This window comes from Microcebus murinus, chromosome 8 (assembly GCF_040939455.1).
Source record: "Microcebus murinus isolate Inina chromosome 8, M.murinus_Inina_mat1.0, whole genome shotgun sequence".
NCBI lineage: Eukaryota > Metazoa > Chordata > Mammalia > Primates > Cheirogaleidae > Microcebus > Microcebus murinus.
Window position 1 is genome coordinate 106,010,013 of NC_134111.1, and position 21,179 is coordinate 106,031,191.

General features: G+C 57.2%; 1 protein-coding gene across 1 annotated transcript in view; it reads right to left on the reverse strand.

Moving 5' to 3' along the window:
• Window positions 1–4,705: 4,705 nt before the first annotated feature.
• The window catches only part of NDUFA10 (NADH:ubiquinone oxidoreductase subunit A10), a 47,382-nt gene continuing 30,908 nt past the window's right edge, over window positions 4,706–21,179 (reverse strand). Inside the window, exon 10 of the mRNA XM_020288065.2 lies at window positions 4,706–4,994. Within this exon, the coding sequence (XP_020143654.1) occupies window positions 4,926–4,994 (69 nt within the window). The 3' untranslated portion in view covers window positions 4,706–4,925. The remainder of the gene's footprint in view (window positions 4,995–21,179) is intronic.

Sequence of the window (21,179 nt, forward strand, 5' to 3'; positions counted from 1 at the left end):
AAGGGACTCCGGCTTGGGATCTCAATGCCGCCCCACCTGTGGACACAGCTCTGGTCAGGTGCGACCTGGACCCCAACCCGAGGGACCAGAGAAGGGGCGGGCGGCGGACCCCTAAGGGGAGCTGCATGGGCTGTGCGTGTCCGGTCCTCAGCGTCAGCACGGAAACCTGCAAACGCTCACGGCAGGCTGGAGAAAGAACTTTCATAGCACGAGGAGAACAGTTTTAGGAAAGAAAGTTTCTCTTGCTTTCTTGAGAGAGAGCTAGAGAGACAGCGAGCATGCACGCAGGAAAGGAGAGGTGCCGGGCAGCTAGGAAGGTCGCTCGGTGCCTGTCGAGGGTGAAAGTGACTTTTCCCTCTGCTTCTGCAGACGGATAGCAGAAGCCGCTGTGAGATCCCAGGGAGTTCTTTACTTCTTTTTCCTCCTCTGCGAGGCTGGGTCATCCGAGCCCTTTGGCGGGAACCGAGGCAGACACTGGGGCGGGGAGCTCGCACACAAAACCCAAACACCAAGACCGACGTGGTCACCACTCTGGGGCGACAGCTTCTCCAGAGCGAGAACGCGTGAGCAGCCCCGTGGCAGGAGGAAGGCCACGCTCCCCGCCTGGCGTCCCGCTGGCTTCACACCCTGCGTCTGGGACGGTGAGATGAAGAGAATCCTTCAGGCTTCCGGACTGTTATAGCAGGGTTCAAACTGTATGCTGCACACCACAATGTCCAGAGAAAGGACAGTGACCCGTGCTCAGAGGCTTGGCCTCTGTCTCGGAGTCTGAGGGGACCAACGCCCAGCACCAGCCCGCGTCCCGGGCCCCGGGAGGGAGCGGGCAGACGGGTGGAGACGCCGCTGTCCTGTTCACTGAGGTCACAACCACCTTCCTGTCCCTGCCTCCCGAACAGAACAAAGCTCCGGAACACGGAGCAGGGAAGAAACGTGCTTAAGCTCATTTGGTGGTTTTTCTTGGTGGGAGGAGCGATGTCATAGTGACGCTCTGTAGTAGAAAATCCGATTTAACGGGATTCGCGCTCTCCAGTCACCTTCTCCTTTGTGCCTTCGCTCCCACGCCCTGGCATCTACCCCACCGGCCCTCAGCTCACCTGTCGGCCCGGGTCCTGCCAAGGCCACGTCAACCGTGATGCTGGGTCCTCCTCTCCCGGCGCACCTGCTGCAGGTGACCCGGTGCACCCTCCCTGCCCCTCCCCTCACGCACACGCCTCAGACCCGACGTCGGTGGGGCTCTGTGGGGTGCCCTGGGGTGCAGGCCAGGCCCTCCGCAGACCCCACTGCCGTGCCGTCCCCACCCCTGCGTTCCGTGCTGCCTGGCCACTGGTGAGAACGGTGCCTGGGCCACGAGGCCCACGACACTCGCTGTGTGGCAGACGCATGACCACGTGCAACGTGCCAGAGGAAATGCCCTTTTTAAAAATTAAAGGCTGGGATTTTTAATATAATCACCAGGCACAGCCTCATTAAAAAAATGCTTATTCCATGAAACTACACGGCCCCGGAACGAGTGCTTCCCAAACGTGAGCAGCAGCAGGGTCTAACCGGGAAGCTTCGGAATTTTAAATGTTCACTTGTGAAAAATTTATTCTTATTGAAACAATTTTTTAATTAGGGATTTCATAACTGTTAAAGTCAACAGTATATACAAATGAGCAAACTCACTCACGGTTAAAGATAAAATCCGACCGCATCTGGCTTCCTCTTGGAAGAATCCTTAAATCGGCCTCTTTCTGCGAAGGCAGCCACGCTGAGCCACGTGGGCACATCTGCCTCAGTTTACCACATGGAGAACACCACTGCGCCTGTCTGGACCCGTCTGAAACCGCAGCTCCCAGCCTGTGCGATGCAAGGGGGGGTCCCACACCCAGACTAGCAGAGTCCGGCCTCCCAGCGGGGGCACAGAGGCCAAGACCGCTCTACTGAGAAGGAGTCCTGGCCTTCAAGTCATGATGGACGGGTCCCTTCTAAAATGCACCCGCCTTTGTACAAGTCCAGGAAGCATCCAGTGACCCCCGGGGGAGGGTGAATGCTGAGCTGCCCCTGGTCTCTGCCTTGTGATTCCCCTAAAGCAGAGGCTCAGGTTCCAGCTTGTATCCACATGCAGGTGTACGGCCCCACGTCACCTGGGCACTCGCTTCCGTGCACGGCACCCTTCTTCTCCAAGCCCCGGTGCGGGGCAGTGACCCCCCCCACCCCGCCCAAGCCCGGCTCCTGTAGACCTGCAGCCGGGGCGAACGTGGACCGCGCTGCTCACCAGCCGGCAGCCGCCCGCTTGCCCTTTGCTCTCACACGTGCACCAATGACGACGGCCAACCCAGAAACTGGACCCGGCAAACACCACAGAGCCATTCCAGGCCAATCAGTGGCCATGAAAAGGGACACGTGTCAAGCCGGACGAGAGCTTCTTTCGCTTCTGCCGTCTCACAGAACCCGACGCTGGAGTCACGCTGCAGCACCGTGGACTGAGGGCGGGTGCTCACACCTGGGGCTCTGGCCACACCTCAGCGGGGGAGGGGTGCTCACGGCAGCTCCATCCCGCCCGGTGGTCGGCGGTCAGCGCAGCCGGGCACCCCACCGCTGGCCACTGGGCCCTGCTTCGCTCAGGTGGGCGTAAGTCACTGTGTGTAACTTCCTCTGAGAAGCTCGATGTTCTTAACCATTTCCTTATAAAATCTGGTAGAACAGAAAGATACCTTAGGGAAAAACAAGTACTTTCTCTCCAACACAAAATTCTCAGGCCTGTGAACACACGCCTATTAGGAATAAAATGCAGACGTAAACCATATTGTTGCAACATGCTTGTTTCCTGGCCTTCAAAGCACTGAGAATTCCAGCGCAGAATATCAAAAGTCCGTGGTTTTATTTTGACCCTGGGTTATTTTTTTAAGGGCTGTAAGCGCTTTTGTGAAACTAAACCACACACTGCTGTGAAATAAGATTAGGAGTGTGCACTGACTTCTTTGGGGTTCGATTTAGAGAGAAGACTTGAATAGTGTTTACATGTCTTCCTCTGTCCAGTAAACACACGGAACACCAGAAAAAGACCTTCCTTAGCACCACGGACTGCAGCCTTCACACCCCTCCTGGGGACCGAAACCACACGAGGCAGACATCTGGGCATCATGTCCCAGAGCCCACACGGTGCTGGCAGGGTTGGGGTCTCCCTGGGCAGCCTGGTCCCCCGACTGTCCTGCCCACACCGAGGACGCACCACCACCCCCGGCAAGGCTTAAGTAAACAACCGGCTCCTTACGGCCAAAGGCATTAGGAACATCCAAAGTAATTAAAGATGTTTTGCTTTCTCCTTCCTCCTCTCCTTAATGGGTTTGTGAGGTGCTCGGACCAAAAACACTTCACGACTGGCCCGGTGCCCGGCTGTGTTTCCATTTAATGACTAAAGCCACCAGCTTCTTAGTGAAATGCGGAACTTCAGTCACTTAAATCTGGACTCCAACTCAAAAACTGCTGGGAAACTTTAACTTCAATTCTTAGAGCAAGGAAAGAAGGAAGCAAGAAAGGAGGCAGGGAGGGAGGGAACAAAGGACGGATGGAAGGAAGGAAGATGGAGACAGGGCAGCACACAGGTGGGAGGGAGGCAAAGGGAGGGCGGGAGGAGACGGGAGGAGGGAGTGGCCTGTCTTTTCTACCAGAACCTTCTGTGAGGGTGTAACGGTCTGTTCTGCACTGCCCAAAGCTGAACCCACTGCCCACGCAGCTGCTGAGACCTGAACCATGGCCAGTGCAACTAAGGAACTGAATTTTAAAGTGTACTAAATTTCAATTAATTTAAATCGAAACAGCCACATGTGGCCAGGAACCACCTCACTGGAAACAGGGCAGCTTTACGGCAGAAAACGCGGTTTGCCCCGCCCAGGGGGAGCCGCGGCCGGCTTGCTCTGGTCTTCCAGGTTCCCACAGAGGTGAGTAAAGAAGCGTGCTTCTCTTTCCCGTTTCTCATTCTCGACTGACAACTTGATTTTTGGGGGTAAAAAAATAATATATTGTTCTGCTTTTGCATCTTATCCCACCCACATTCTACACTCAAATCTCCCTTCAGAGAAAGGAGTTCTGAAACCGGCTGAGAACGGTCATCATGTGAACCTTCTCTAAAACTTCTTTTAAAACACACATTGTTCTGTGAATCTGTGATAATTTTCTTCCTCTTTTTGGTATTTCTTCTTCACTTCTTTCCTTTCTGCTCTAATGCAGATTAGATTACTAAAGCAAAGAGCACTGTAAGTCTGAACTACACCAAATCACACCAAATCAGATGGTGGGGAACTGGTGTGTAAACGTGCACACGCACATGTATGTCTCTGTGTGCACATGTATGTCTGTGTGTGCACATACACGTCCCTGTGTATACATGCATGCCCGTGTGCAATGTATGTCTCTGTGTGCACATGCATGTACGTGTGTGCACACATATATCCATACATGCACATGTGTGTCCCTGTGTACACATGCAGGCCCCTGTGTGCACATGTATGTCCCCGTGTGCACATGTATGTCCCCGTGTGCACATGTGCCTCTATGGCCTGGCTGTGTGTGCAGACAGGCATGCTGAGGAGACGCTCCACAGAGCGACTCTATTCCTTGGAGTCTGGAGAGACAGCGCGCACACAGAGCGGCGTGCTGGAACGACAGCTCCCACAGCGGATCCGTTTATTCTCCAGTGGTAATGACGGGCCATTCCAACCAGAAGGTTCCAAAACCTTTTAATGGAAGTTGTTTCTGCCAACTGCATTAACTACACCACAGGGCAGACTGCGTTTGCTAGGCCATGGCTTCTACTGTGCAATTTTGGGATCATTTATGTCCCCGCACCCCCCAGCCCCCAACTTAAAGCTACGTGGAGTCCGGGAGAGTCCGGCGGACCAGAGCCGCTTTGTCGCCGTGCTGCAGCGGGCGGAGGGCGCCGTTCACTTCAGCCAGATCCATTTGTCGCCGACGTCGGCGTTGTACCCGGGCGCGTACTTGCGGCCTGGCAGCTGCGGGAAGGAAGAGCCATTGGTACACCGTGCAAAATGAGCGAATGTTCCCCAGCTCACCCGACACGTCTCATTTAACTCGTTCACCCAACGGTACTGGCGAGTGCCTGCCCTGCAGCAGGTCTGCTGTGAGCGCCAGGACATCACCAGAGAGCTCAACCGTAACACAGCCCTGACTTCCAGAAGCTTCCATCCTAGGGTTGGGAGTTGCCAGTGAAACAAACCCCCTAAGTGTTCTCATTTATGTCGGGACGGTGGCAGGTGCCACCGGAGGGAGGACCGAGGGCAGTGGGGTGGCACTTGGGGGTGGGAGCACCTGTGACACCGGTGGGCTCGGGCCTGGAAACCACAGGCCATGCTCACGCTTCGGCCACCCTGATCTGGAACAGCGTGACTGTGAAAACCCCACTGGGGAAATGGCCCATGGAGAAGCCACTGTAGTGGCCAGGGTCCCGGCTGGAAACAGCACTCGCGGGAGGACGAGGGAGAATTCAGCTCGGGCCTTTGGAGCAGGCGTGGGCGGGCTGAGGAAACCAACACAGGAGGGGAGCCCGCCAGGCCCGGCCACAGCAGGAGCTGCAGGAGCCGTGGGAGGACACGGCCGTCAGAACCCAGAGGGCTGCAGCTGCAGGAGAGGGGTCGGCCAGAGCAGTGCTCTGGGCGCAGGGCAGGAGGGGACCTGGGTGGCAACACGAGGACGGTGCACAGGGGCGGCTGCGGTGAGAGAAGATGGCAGCCTCACCAGGGAGCTGGAAGCCTAAACCCGACAGGAGTTCTGCCGTGACGAGGGACATAGTCTAGCACAATGTTTCGTCAAGTTACAGCAAGTGGGAAAAAATATCGAGTTTTTCGTATTTTCAAATCAACATGGACAAACAGCAGATTTTATACACTACTCACGTGAGAATCTTCCAAATTCTGCACTTACAAACAGGTGCTAAAAATATTGTTTTAAAAAGTCAAACTTTTCCTCTATCCTAAGCAACAAAAGGCATTCACAGCCAGCCACGCCGGCCACCGCTGCCGGGACCACAAGCCACGGACACATGCCCTGCCCGGCCGCGCCAGCCAAGACAGGTGCACAGATGAGTCGAGTGAGCAGGCCGCGCAGTCGTCCTCAAGACCAGCTGTCTCAGAATCGAGGGCCGGCAGTGCTGACCATCTTCTGCGGGGCCCTGGGTCCCCCCTTTTCCTTTCCCAGAAGCACCTGCCTTCCTAGGAGCGCGGGTCTGGAGTGGGAGCCGGGGCGTGGCGCTGTCGGCGCTTGCTTGGAGCAGGGAGGGCGCGGCCGACACGCCTGTGTGCCAGGGAAGGCGAGCACGGGTCTGGAGCGGGAGCCGGGGCGTGGCGCTGTCGGCGCTTGCTTGGAGCAGGGAGGGCGCGGCCGACACGGCTGTGTGGCCCAGGGAAGGCGAGCGTGGGTGTGGTCACGGAGACACGGAGTGGGAGTGGCCTGTGGGGGCCACCCGGGGGCCACCGTGCAGAGACAACCAGCAGCAGCTGGAATGCTGGGTCTGTGGCTCAAAGTCACGGCTGTACAGCCACCACCCAGTAGCTGAGGGCGGGCCACCACCGGACGCAGAGCATCGGGTGACAAGAGAGGATGGGGCGGGTCGCACCGGGGGGCGGCCGAGCCAGGCCCACAGAGGGGCTGAGCAGAAGGGAGGCGAGTGGGCACGAGGGCAGATGGCGATGGCACGGGGCACACCAGGCCCCACGCCCAACAGCAGCCCCGTGGCCACTGGCTCTGCGCGAGGACGGGGGCAGGAGAAGAGACCACACTGGCGTGAGGCACCACCAGCACCTGAGAGAGGCAGACAGGATGGGGCTGCCCCTACGTTGGGAAAGGCAGGGTGTGCATGTGCGTGTGTGTATGTGTGCGAGTGTGTGCGTGTGCATGCGTGTGCAGAGGGGATGCTGGGCAGTCTCTGTATCGGGAGAGGGTGGGAACTGTGCCAGGCACGATGACGCCCCCAGACCTGTGACTACGAGACCTCATGTGGCCAAGGGACCTGGCCAGGCGGGTTGAGGCCCCGAGACTGGAGGCTGTCTGTGTCACTGAGTGGGCCAGCGTCACCACTGGGGTCCCACAGATCAGAGATGTGACGCTACCCCGGGCCGCACCCAGGAACACAGGCGCCTCTGGAAGCTAGAAAGGAAAGGAAATGCGTTCTCCCTCCAGCCTCCAGGAGGACCCAGTCCTGCCAGCACCCGACTTTAGGGTCCCGACGCCCTAGAACTGTAAGAGCAAACAATCGCGTTGCTCTGAGGCACTGGGTGTGTGGCAGTCTGTCACAGCAACCACAGGACACCCGTACAGGCTGTTCTGCTTCTTGTGACAGGAGACACCCGGGCACGTCTGTACGACAGAAGGGAACGGTGCGGAGGGACAGGCCAGAGACGCGGGAGAGGGCAGGTCGCCCACTGAGAACAAGCACGGAGGGCGGGTGGGCGAGCCGGCGAGCGCCGACCACACCGGGTGCTTCCGGGATACTCCGCCGCATCTGCAGAATGGCTGCTGGCGCAACTGCTGCGGCAAGAAAATCACGTTTTAGTTGTGATCACGTGTAAAAGGTGCTCCCGCCAGAAAACAACTTCTTTCTACCTGAAGGGCCAACCGCAGAGTTGTGTCCAAAGAACAGAAACGCCTCAACAGAGGAGCTGAAAGGTTTCCCGTCTTGCCAACACCGGAAGCCCACACGGTGGCAGCGGGCACCCTCCCGGCACCCTGCACCAGCCCTCCCGGGTTCACGAGACGTCTGAGCCCAGCAGGGGAGCCGCGCAGGGCTGCTCAGAGCAGCACCCACGGAGGGAGGCCCAGACTGGGCACCGTCTGGCTGTTTCCACCTCTGCAAATCGAGTCTTAAACCAGAGCAGAGAATATAACTAGCAAAACATCGGGCCTGCTGAGTCCGGGCAGCGTCCACTAATTGCCTCACAGAATGTGCTGCCTGGACGCCTCGGGCAGCGTTTTATCAGCCTCTAAGATCCAGGAGAGTTTTTATGACCACTGGGGTCTCTTTCCAGTGCTTTTAAGCCCACAGAGACCCACAGGGAGGGTTTTCATTTGGAGCAACTCACACCAAGAGAACACAAAACCTGCTTATTTTACATCATCAATTTCATGTCTGCACCTGATTAAAAGAAACCTCCTACCACCAAACCCAGTCCTCACTCATCACCCTTCCCTCGCGGGGCAGCCTCGCTCCAGAAGCGACACCGGCTCAGACTCGGCGCCGAGAGCCTCGCTGCCCGACCTGCGCACGCGGGACGGCCGGTGCCCGGCAGAGCACGGCACGTTCAGGTGGAGAAGGGTGCGGCCAGCTACGCCAGGAGCGGGCTTTAAAAACGAGAAGACGCTCACTCTAACCTGTGGGAAGCCTTAGCTTCCGCTGCCTGCACAGTGGCGAGCAAACCACGGGCCCTCAAGGAACAAACCAAGAGCAACGAGCAGTGAGGGAATGAAAACCCCTCCCTGCTCATTCTTTGGAACTCCCCTCTGAACACACGATGCGAGGGTGAGTTCACTGACCGGACCTCTGAATTCACGGCGTTTTGGACTCGCTCAATTCATGGTACTTGGGTAAGTCTGATCCTTCCAGGAGGCTGTTTCCCACATTTTCCATTAAAAAATCAAACACCAAGTTTACTAAAGTAAGGGCAAAACACAGTAAATTATAAAGCCAAACACTCAAAGTCCTCTTCCAGGGCCCAGTGGCTGAGCTGCCTCTACCCGAGGTCACGGGCACACTCGTCCACCAGCAGCCATGCGGGCCTTCCGCAGCACGGCTCCAGCCAGGAGGGACCCCAGACAATGTGCCGAGGTGGCCACTGCCAGCAGCCTGGCAACCGGCCTGACCCCGCCCAGGTACGAGTCCCCCGCCCTCAGCCTGCCAGCCATAAGGCCCGGCTGGAAAAGAGCCCACGCCCGGGCCCCACAGAGACGGAGGCACTGCCCTCCTGAAGGAGGTGCAAGGGCACGTGTATGCATGCATGTGAGTGCATGTGTGTGTGTGCATACATGTGTGTGCGTGTGGTGCATGTACATGTGTGTGCAAGAATGTGTGTGCATGCAAGTGTATGTGAGCATGCACGTGTACATGCTGCAGCCCAGCCTGTCTCGGGGTCTAGATCTGCATTTTCTTCTCCAAAAAAACACCTGAGCTGTATCTTGCTCCTGCTGGAACATCTGGATTCACGTATAGGAGATCTGAAAAGACAGCATCTGAATGCGACACTCTGATCAAGATCATTCCCAATTTCCCTCAAATATTCAATTGAGTGCAAATCTGTGCATCAGAAGGCCATGCTTAATTAACAGCCATGTTTTAAACAACAGACACGATGGCCTTCCTGATGGTCACGGTTGCTGAACGGCACCCACAGCCTGGCGGGGACCTTTCCCTGCCCCTGCTGACACGCACCCCTGCGAGGACAGACACGGAAGGAACGCCAGGGCTGCCTCCCTGCAGGGACGCCGGGGGCACAGGACGTCCGTGGAGCCAAGTCTGAGCCCGCACCCTCCGGCCCGCGCCTGCCAGCCCAGCCTGACTGCCCACAGCACACCACGACCCGCAGCCACGCTGCTTCTGCTTCGTTTCCCTGTTGTAAACAAATAACACTTGGAGGCAACCCCTCCAGATTTGTGTGCTTAAGATGAGTTTCTAGAAAGGGAACTGCTGCTTAAGGAACAGCAATAAAGGCCGGAGCGACAGGTGCTGAGGCAGCCGTCCGAGTGCGTCAGTCCAATAACGCAGGAGCCGCCGGTCCAGGTTATTGCACTGCTTGGACCCGTGGGGCCGGCTCGGGGCTCCTGCTTCGCTTTATGAATTTCCGCCATGCTCTGGGCCTTTTTCTGCCCAGTGCTGTGGTCAGCAGACTGCAGCCCGCGGATCAGGCCTGGCCGTTCTGTAAATCAGGTCTGACAGGCGAGCAGTCGCAACCACTTGTTCGCACGCTGCTGTGGCTGCCTTCGCACCCCAGCGGCAGAGTCGGGCGGCTGTGACAGGCCGTGTGGCCTGCAGAGCCCAGAATGTTTACTCTGGCTCTTCATGGAAAACGCCTGGCCGACCGCTGGCCCAACAGAAAGCCAGCAAGGACACTGAAGCTGATCTTACTACGTGGTGTAAACCCACTCAGTCCGCACCATTCCGTAGGTGCCGGGTCCCATGTCGGGTCACAGAGTGACTGCAAGGAGCAGGGTGGCTCACGCAGCTCCAGCCGGGGCCTCAGAGGCAGCCGAAGCGTGTCACCCTCCATACCCAGAGCAATGCCACTGGGTGTGGGGACTCAAGTGAAGCGCTGCACGAGGTCTGACGTTAGAAAAAGGTCCCCATCTCTAAATGCCACGAGCCAGGCTGCTATCCGGGCCGCGAGGGTCCAGGTCACACATCGAGGCTTCTCCCAGGTGCTTCTCTCTTGCATACAACCTGGAGACGCTCTGCGCTGACGCTCCAGCAGCCAGCTGCATGGACAGCAGCTGAAGGGGGGAAACGTACATACGTGTGTGTGTGTGTATACACATAGAGAGAGTCACTCGTTCTCCTGGAAGAAACTTACTCCTTCTACACGTGAAACGCCGTGTCCTAAGTGCTCTGAGAGACAGCAATGGAAGGCAGGCCCATTCTCTCTCTTTATCAAACACGGAGAATATATAAGACAAGCTGGAATGTGAGAGGAGCCCCGAGTAGAAGACAGGCGATGGAGAAGAGCAGAAGGAAGAAGTCCTACCTGGCCAGTGTGGCCAGAGGCTTCAGGCACACGGGGCCTGGGGCAGCAGGGGCCTCGGGCACACGGGGCCTGGGGCGGCAGGGGCCTCGGGCACACGGGGCCTGGGGCGGCAGGGGCCTCGGGCACACGGGGCCTGGGGCGGCAGGGGCCTCGGGCACACGGGGCCTGGGGCAGCAGAGACGGCTGCAGCTTGGGAGGGAGAAGGGAAGGGACTGACGCACGGTGACAGGGCCAAGTGTGGCCTCCGCAGAGCCGATGGAGCAGACTGCAACCTCGTGCTCTTGGAGAAGCCAGACATGGAAAAACGCCTTCCCTGACGACATGCTGGACTTCAGTCCCTGGGCGCTAGCGTTGTCACACCACCGGGCCTCGCCACTGAGAGCCGCCAGGCCTCCCTAGCGGAGTCACAGGGTCTGGCTGCACCCTCCAGCCAGACACATTGAGAAACTGGAGTCTGGTGGTTGCTTTGACTCTGAGCAGACCAATGTGGCTAGAATCTGGGCACTAGAGTGCGGGGGCGGGGAGTAGAAAAACAGCTCCTGAAATCTATACCGGGGACCCCTCTGGGCTTTGGCTGACACCAGCTTGTGCGTGCACAGGACGAGAGTCCACGAGCCCAGGCAAAGACCACGTCAGGGAAGGAACCACTCCCAGGCACTGCAAGCAGAGCCCACCTGGGACCATCCGAACTCCCACTGGCCACACACAGGTACTCAACAGAGACCCCAGGGCCACACCTCAGTACCGGGCTAAACCCAGCCTGGAGACAGGCTACTCCAGGCTCATCAGAAAGCTGAAACACCAACCCTCAAAAGCTTGTGCTGATTTGCAAGTAGCATAACTGCCTGCCAGAGAAAGATGATAACACTCTTTGAAGGAACAGAGGAGATCTAACACTCAAAAACATAAAATTCACGATGTGTAGCAGCCAGTGAGACATTTCCAGACATGTGAAAGATGGTTTCATTTGCCGTCATAACCAGGGAAAGAAACATCCAGCTGACTCAGAAGTGATGAGGATGCAGAATTAGGAAACACGGACCATGAGATGGCTGTTACAAAATGCTCAGCGTGCTCAAGAAAGCAAATGAAAAATGAAAACAATAAGGAGAGAACTGGAAAACTAAAAGAACCGAATACAATTTCTAGAGTTAAGAAACAGGATTCCTGAAATAAAGTTCCATGGGATGCGTGTGGTGGTCACAAATACGGCTACTCGGGGCTCCCGCGGCAGGACCCTCGGGCCCTAACGCCACGTCCACGCCACAGCCACCCCCCATGTAACGGGCCCGGTCAGTCACTGAGCGCGGCAGAGCGCCCAGTGCCAGCCGGTTCCCGAGGACGCGGGACTCTCCTGACAGCGCCTCTGGCTCTAGGACACCCGCCCGCCTGGCCAAACCTTTCCTGGACGCTTCCTTCCAAAACTGCTGCTTTATTTAAGAAGGAAAGAACGTGTTTGTTTATTTAACTTCAGTGAGTGTGATCTTATTTATTTCAGTGAGTGTAACTGACTTGACAGCAAACATATCCGCAGGAAACGCCACTGGGAGAAGCCAAACACGCGCTTCCCTATCAGACGAACCCTGAAGTTCCCCAAGCAGACGTCTCTTGAATGCGGCAGCTGACCCGCTGTTCCCGGCGGAGGCCATATCTGCTCTCCACTTAGCGCCCACTCTCCTTGACACGTTTCCCTGAGCCGCATCCGCCTCCTCCTGGAACCCTGCCTTCAGACAACGCCCTTTCTCCACGCAGCCGTCCCCAGGCTCACAGAGGGGCTTGTCCTTCTCGGAACTCCCTGACTCCTCTGACCTTCCCTTCTGTCCCCCCTGAAAGTGGCGCCCAGTGTGCTCGCTGACATCAGTGGGCACCCTGCAAAGTCTGTGTGCTGCTGACACGCGTGCGACCCTGACACAGGAGGTGAGCAGAGGCTGACTTGTCCGGGGTCACTCGGCTGGAAGGGCCAGGCCGAAACTGGTGCCAGACCTTTCGGTTATCAAGTCCAGGAACCTTTTCCCACTGCACCACGTCAACACTGGTTGAATTAAAGAGTGACTTTTAGTGTGCCGACTTTGAAAACAAAGCAACAGCTCTGCCTTCCTTCAGTCGCATGCTGCCTTTGTTGTTTTCCTGAGCTCCCTCGTTTGCTCCCCCGTTCCAGTTTATCTGTCTGTCCGCATGTGGTGAAGGTTCAGCCGTGAGGGCTCCTGGGCGGTGGGTGTGGTCTGCAATCCACTCTGACCTGGCCAGGGAGCCTGATCTCTCCGAGGGCCCTTTCACATGAACCTCAAAGCCTGTTCTTGGGGATTTTAATGTCCCAGTAGTCCCTTCAGCGACACTCTATGATGCTCACGGTTTCTTAGTTGAAGGCGTTTTCCTGCAGGAATCACACACATACACACACACACACACAGACACACTCACACCCCAGCACCAAACCCTTTACGACATTACTGTAAATAGGTACATTAAAAAAAAAAAGGACTGACTGAAGTGCTGTGTGTTGTGCCCCTGACACTAAGGCAGGAAGGGTGTTACATCAGATATGACCGACTCTGGTCTCTCCAGATGCTCTAAGGAGCCTGACACACCACGGAGCTCTGAGGTGATCTGGGGGTTCCAGCTTCCAAATCCTACTGTACATTATTAGATATAAATGCTAATGAGCTCTGCATAGAATTTTTCATTAATTTTAAAAACATCATAGAAATTATCAAAGTCACTTCTCTGATACACAATTTGCCAAATTTCCATGTTTGTACAGCGTAAGTCAGGTATAACAAAACTGACATCAATTATCAAAAAATTTTTTTTTATTTTATCAAAGTCAAGTTTCAAAAACCATCTTTTTATTACAAAAATAAGTGCCTTCTATTTTTAACACATAAACACTACAGCCTATTACAAATATATCCTTGTTTAGTTGTCAGAATGAACATCACAACATCACGTAGTTCAACCGTCTAGTTGAGGGTTAACCTCAACTCTTATCAGCTGTAATAGAGAAGCTCCTAACCTAAGCACCTGTTTAACACCTGAAAACATTAATAGCACGCTTTCTAAAAACTCTACAACACAGAACTCAACACAGCACAGTCAGGGCACGCCTGGTTTCTCCGGTCGCATGTGAGACAGACGCTACCTTACCATGTCATGTGTGCAGACACGCAGATGCCACGCACGACAAGCGATCACATACAACCGGTGCGCCTGGTAAAAGCCCACTTTCACACCAACCACCTCCTCCAAGTGACGTGTGTTGGGAATTTTCGGCACCAAGAAGCATAAGTAACTGGGACACACGCAGCAGTGCGGAGTGCCCGGGACGAAACTCCCGGAGCGCGGGGAGCGGCACAGGCAGGCGGGTCCCGCTTCTCCCCCTAACCGGGAGGGCACGGGAAGGCGTGACAGTACGTGATCACTTCCAAACTCCCTTACGTAGCTTCTGAACACAAAATCTGTGTTTTAACACGGTAACTGGATATCAAATTGAGTCCCAGGTGAGGTCTCAATGTCAAGAGGAAATTCAGGCCAATTGAGTCTGGCCTTTCTTCTTCCCTCTTAGGAAGTTTGTCCTTGTCAAAGTGAATTTCAGAAAGGCAAGCACACACAGTGTCACCTCTATTTTAAAAAATGGTAAAGGAGAACTTGATACGGAAAATGAAAACAACTTGAGGTAGTAAAGAAACAGAAATAGCAGGAGCGAAAACAGGGTCCTGTCGTCGCGGCAACTGTCTGGGCCAGGACCGGAGGGCAGAGGGCCACAGTGTCCGGCAGCACCGCCTCCTCCAGCTGCAGACCGAGTCGGCGAGCTGGAAACAACACAGTGTGTCTGCCCGAGGCAGGACTGGATAGAAGAAAAAGTGTCTACATGTAACCTAAACATTTGTACCCCCGTAACATTCTGAAATTAAAAAAAAAAATAAAAAGTGACCTGATATAACATTTAAGAAATGACTTTGGAAAACCAGCCGTCTGCCTCACGGTTCAGTGTTTTCGGGGACACGTACAGGGTCGACGCCAAGTGCAGGGGGGGGGGGGGGTGGCCAGTGGCAAACCGGCCAACAAGTAACGCTCAGACTCCAGGTACGCGTGCCCCTCTGAAACATGTTAATAAAAACTGCCTGGACCCGCAGTCTCCAGTGCGTCAGCATGTTCGTTCACCCCGGGGCCCACACTCGGGAGTCCTGGCGGGAGGCAGCCCGGCCACACCTGTCCCACACCTGCCAGATGTGAGCCCCGCCCTCCGAGGAGCCGCAGGACCCCGACACCACTCTGCCCGACTGCCCATCTGCAGACAGGAACAGTGGTAACAACAGAGCCTTCTAGCAGCAACAGCACGGTGCCCGGCACACAGTAGGCCTCCAAGCTAGCTGGCACTGCCACCGCTGTGACTGTCAGCAGAAGCGGCGCCCTCGTGGGCCCTGCCTCTGGTCTTCCCACTGCCCCTCGGGCCCTGCTCGCCCCGTGGCACTCCAGCACCCACCCATAATCCCTCCTGCCAACAGGTGTCACTGCCGCCAGCCTCTCTCCGCCAGCTCTCGGCCACGGCCACCAGATTAGTCTGCAGCACCCCCGCTCAGCGTCCACACTTCCTCTGACAGCCGGCCACACGGAGAGCCCAAAGCCCTCCAAGAACCCAGCCCGCGGTGCCGGGTCCTCCCCCAGCGGAACCCACGTCCCCAGCCAGGACAGCGTCTTCTCGGCCACCACCCCGCATCTTCCGTTTACTAGTGTGTTTCCCTGAGCTAACTCCTCTGAGCCTTTCTCTTGTGTTTTTATCTTTAAAAATCTACCTCACAGGGTTTATTGTAGTCAGTGAATTACTCTAAATAAAGCCCTTTATAAAGCATCACAATCTATAAATCTTAAACTCGGGTTCAAATCCCAACGTCTCTGAGAACCTTTCTTAATTATTCCGTCAGCACTGATAGAAGTCCTCTCTTTACAACGTAACCCAGGACTCAATCACGTAGTCATGTGCAGTGCGCACTCACCTGCTACGTGTGGACTCCTAGGCTCAGCTCGTGCTCACCGAGCCCCACATGGTTTAGGATGGAGATCCAGCCCGTGTGACCTCAGCCCCCCACCCTCCAACGCCATCTCTCCTGCCTGTCACCCAACACCCGCTCCAGGCCCCAACCCACCCCCAGCGCCCTGCCCTGCAGCCCCAGCCCTCGTGGAGCTGCCCTCCCCCAGCCGCCCCCAGTCCCCTTCTCGCCCAGTGGGGATGGCTCTGACACTGCAGCCCCAGCCCTCAGGGAGCTGCCCTCCCCCAGCCGCCCCCAGTCCCCTTCTCGCCCAGTGGGGATGGCTCTGACACTGCAGCCCCAGCCCTCGTGGAGCTGCCCTCCCCAGCCGCCCCCAGTCCCCTTCTCGCCCAGTGGGGATGGCTCTGACACTGCAGCCCCAGCCCTCAGGGAGCTGCCCTCCCCAGCCGCCCCCAGTCCCCTTCTCGCCCAGTGGGGATGGCTCTGACACTGCAGCCCCAGCCCTCAGGGAGCTGCCCTCCCCAGCCGCCCCCAGTCCCCTTCTCGCCCAGTGGGGATGGCTCTGACACTGCAGCCCCAGCCCTCGTGGAGCTGCCCTCCCCAGCCGCCCCCAGTCCCCTTCTCGCCCAGTGGGGATGGCTCTGACACCACAGCCCCAGCCCTCACGGAGCTGCCCTCCCCCAGCCGCCCCCAGTCCCCTTCTCGCCCAGTGGGGATGGCTCTGACACCACAGCCCCAGCCCTCACAGAGCTGCCCTCCCCCAGCCGCCCCCAGTCCCCTTCTCGCCCAGTGGGGATGGCTCTGACACTGCAGCCCCAGCCCTCACAGAGCTGCCCTCCCCAGCCGCACCCAGTCCCCTTCTCGCCCAGTGGGGATGGCTCTGACACTGCAGCCCCAGCCCTCAGGGAGCTGCCCTCCCCAGCCGCCCCCAGTCCCCTTCTCGCCCAGTGGGGATGGCTCTGACACTGCAGCCCCAGCCCTCAGGGAGCTGCCCTCCCAAGCCGCCCCCAGTCCCCTTCTCGCCCAGTGGGGATGGCTCTGACACTGCAGCCCCAGCCCTCAGGGAGCTGCCCTCCCCAGCCGCCCCCAGTCCCCTTCTCGCCCAGTGGGGATGGCTCTGACACTGCAGCCCCAGCCCTCAGGGAGCTGCCCTCCCCAGCCGCCCCCAGTCCCCTTCTCGCCCAGTGGGGATGGCTCTGACGCTGCAGCCCCAGCCCTCAGGGAGCTGCCCTCCCCAGCTGCCCCCAGTCCCCTTCTCGCCCAGTGGGGATGGCTCTGACACTGCAGCCCCAGCCCTCAGGGAGCTGCCCTCCCAAGCCGCCCCCAGTCCCCTTCTCGCCCAGTGGGGATGGCTCTGACACTGCAGCCCCAGCCCTCAGGGAGCTGCCCTCCCCAGCCGCCCCCAGTCCCCTTCTCGCCCAGTGGGGATGGCTCTGACACTGCAGCCCCAGCCCTCAGGGAGCTGCCCTCCCCAGCCGCCCCCAGTCCCCTTCTCGCCCAGTGGGGATGGCTCTGACACTGCAGCCCCAGCCCTCAGGGAGCTGCCCTCCCCAGCCGCCCCCAGTCCCCTTCTCGCCCAGTGGGGATGGCTCTGACACTGCAGCCCCAGCCCTCAGGGAGCTGCCCTCCCCAGCCGCCCCCAGTCCCCTTCTCGCCCAGTGGGGATGGCTCTGACACTGCAGCCCCAGCCCTCAGGGAGCTGCCCTCCCCAGCCGCCCCCAGTCCCCTTCTCGCCCAGTGGGGATGGCTCTGACACTGCAGCCCCAGCCCTCAGGGAGCTGCCCTCCCCAGCCGCCCCCAGTCCCCTTCTCGCCCAGTGGGGATGGCTCTGACACCGCAGCCCCAGCCCTCAGGGAGCTGCCCCTCCCCAGCCGCCCCCAGTCCCCTTCTCGCCCAGTGGGGATGGCTCTGACACCGCAGCCCCAGCCCTCACAGAGCTGCCCTCCCCAGCCGCCCCCAGTCCCCTTCTCGCCCAGTGGGGATGGCTCTGACACCGCAGCCCCAGCCCTCAGGGAGCTGCCCTCCCCCAGCCGCCCCCAGTCCCCTTCTCGCCCAGTGGGGATGGCTCTGACACTGCAGCCCCAGCCCTCAGGGAGCTGCCCTCCCCAGCCGCCCCCAGTCCCCTTCTGGCCCAGTGGGGATGGCTCTGACACTGCAGCCCCAGCCCTCAGGGAGCTGCCCCTCCCCAGCCGCCCCCAGTCCCCTTCTCGCCCAGTGGGGATGGCTCTGACACCGCAGCCCCAGCCCTCAGGGAGCTGCCCTCCCCAGCCGCCCCCAGTCCCCTTCTGGCCCAGTGGGGATGGCTCTGACACTGCAGCCCCAGCCCTCAGGGAGCTGCCCTCCCCAGCCGCCCCCAGTCCCCTTCTGGCCCAGTGGGGATGGCTCTGACACTGCAGCCCCAGCCCTCAGGGAGCTGCCCTCCCCCAGCCGCCCCCAGTCCCCTTCTCGCCCAGTGGGGATGGCTCTGACACCGGAGCCCCAGCCCTCAGGGAGCTGCCCTCCCCAGCCGCCCCCAGTCCCCTTCTGGCCCAGTGGGGATGGCTCTGACACTGCAGCCCCAGCCCTCAGGGAGCTGCCCTCCCCCAGCTGCCCCCAGTCCCCTTCTCGCCCAGTGGGGATGGCTCTGACACTGCAGCCCCAGCCCTCAGGGAGCTGCCCTCCCCCAGCCGCCCCCAGTCCCCTTCTCGCCCAGTGGGGATGGCTCTGACACTGCAGCCCCAGCCCTCACAGAGCTGCCCTCCCCAGCCGCCCCCAGTCCCCTTCTCGCCCAGTGGGGATGGCTCTGACACCGCAGCCCCAGCCCTCACGGAGCTGCCCTCCCCAGCCGCCCCCAGTCCCCTTCTCGCCCAGTGGGGATGGCTCTGACACTGCAGCCCCAGCCCTCAGGGAGCTGCCCTCCCCCAGCCGCCCCCAGTCCCCTTCTCGCCCAGTGGGGATGGCTCTGACACTGCAGCCCCAGCCCTCAGGGAGCTGCCCTCCCCCAGCCGCCCCCAGTCCCCTTCTCGGCCCAGTGGGGATGGCTCTGACACCGCAGCCCCAGCCCTCGTGGAGCTGCCCTCCCCCAGCCGCCCCCAGTCCCCTTCTGGCCCAGTGGGGATGGCTCTGACACTGCAGCCCCAGCCCTCACAGAGCTGCCCTCCCCAGCCGCCCCCAGTCCCCTTCTGGCCCAGTGGGGATGGCTCTGACACTGCAGCCCCAGCCCTCAGGGAGCTGCCCTCCCCAGCCGCCCCCAGTCCCCTTCTCGCCCAGTGGGGATGGCTCTGACACTGCAGCCCCAGCCCTCAGGGAGCTGCCCTCCCCCAGCCGCCCCCAGTCCCCTTCTCGCCCAGTGGGGATGGCTCTGACACTGCAGCCACCAGCGCGCATCCTCCCCTCCCAGGAGTCCCCCTCCCTCCGCAAGCACGTCCCCCTCTCTGTGCCGCACACGTCTGCATTCCCACGGGCAGTGCGTCCTCAGAGCACGGGAGCTGGGCTGCGTCCCCACCACCAGCACGGTGTCCGGCACTGAGTGCCGTGAGTGGGCACCTGATGGATACACGGAAAGGGCAGAGCTCCGCCCTGTAGGAGGAGGGGCCTTCTAAGTGCACTGCAGAGTGATGGGGCCACCACAGGATGTCCAACATGACTCCATGGCGGGCGCAGAGCCAGAAACTAACAGCTGCTTCAGAGGCTAAGAGCTGAGAGGAGCCCCATGAAGAACGCTCCAGGAAAAACACTCATCCCTCAGTAGAATCAGCTCCCGGGACACGGTGGGGACCCTAACCCTTAAGGCCACTTGTAGCCTTCTCACTCCTTAAGTGCAGCCTTTTCACTGAATCCAAATTTTATAGAACAGACCCTTTTATTTTTATTAATACATTTTTGTTCATCTTTTATATTTTTATTTTGTCTTTAAAATGAACACATTTAAAATACCAAAAAACAAAACAAGTTTAAACGAAATAATCCTCCCAGATTGACCGCCACAATTAGAACATTAGTAAGCCATAAGGGCTAAACTGACAGCTGCTACGTTCATGATTTAGTTCTAACTTCACCCCTCCCCCTACTGGCGCCACTACCGCACCAGGCTGGTTGCTGAGAGTTTATGAGGGGTCAAGTACGCCAGTCTGTTATCAGCTTTTGACAACAGTGCCCTGTGTTTCTGTTTGAAGTAGAATTTGTGAATCAGTGAATCCGTGTATGACTCAACAGTACTTTTTAATTCTGTCTGCTTAACAGCCCATCCTGTCAAAGAAGACCAAGAAAATCTTGAAGGAAAAAGAACGATTTTTTAATGAGGATTGGGAATTGCAGTATTATCTTGTTTCTGCCAAAGCTAAGATGATTTGCTTGCTTTGTGATACTGCAATGTCAACGTTAAAGAACTTCAATGACACTTAAAAAGACCACAAATATTTTAAATTAGAGGCAGAGGTAGAAACGGCTGTATTGAAGAAATTAAAAGATGAAAAGCAAATGCAGAGACAATTCCTTCAAGCAGCAATAAGACCTGGAAATAATGCCACTGAGGCAACTTATAAAGTCATTTATAACTTGGGAAAAAAGGGAAGCCATTCAGTGATGCAGAAATTGTGAAAGAATGCATGGCTGAAGCTGTAGGATACGTGGCCCCCGATAATGTTCCAAAGTTCAAACAACTGCCCCTTTCAAGGAGAACCATAACTGATCTGCAGCATGAATTAGCCTTCAACTTAACAACTTCGTGCAATACTTCATAAGGAAAACATATATTATCCCATTGCTTTGGATGAACCAACTGATACTACTGACTCAGTACAGGTTTTACATTTCATGTGAGTCATAAAAGAGGACTCCCTTTGCTATGAAGAGCTACTTGCTTTGGGCACTCTTACAAACAGACCACGGGGAATAGATTATCTTCCACAACTTTCAAGATAAATGCCGTGAAGTTGGACTGATTTGGTAATTTGGTGAGTGTATGTACAGACAGTGCACCTTCCATGACAGGAAAACATGAAGGGTTTACTGCACAGATATAGAAAGTATTAACAGATCCAGATGCTCTCATTTCTTTTCATTGTATCTTGCATCAGCAAAATCTCAATGCTAAAGCTACTATTTTAAATGACACTTTGTGACAAGTTACTAAGTGTTGTTACTACAGTCCCACTTAATAGTCAGTGGCATCGTCAGTTTCTTAACACTCTACAGTTGGACGGTGAGGTGCTCAGTGTGGATTTGGGATTTGCCGTTTCACTCTCTAGTGCAATGGCTATCACAGGGACAGCTGTCAGCCAAAATTTTATCTCTGCAAGAAAAGACAGTTAAATTCTATGAAGAACAGAATCAGCAGTAGGAATTATTGAAAGATTTCTGTAGGAATGCAGCATTTCTGTGTGATATCATGTCAAACCAAAGCAACTTGAATATTTCTTTGCAAGGTGAAACTAAGTATATCATAGGGCAAAAAAAATCCAAGCATTTCAAAGAAAGCTATCATTTT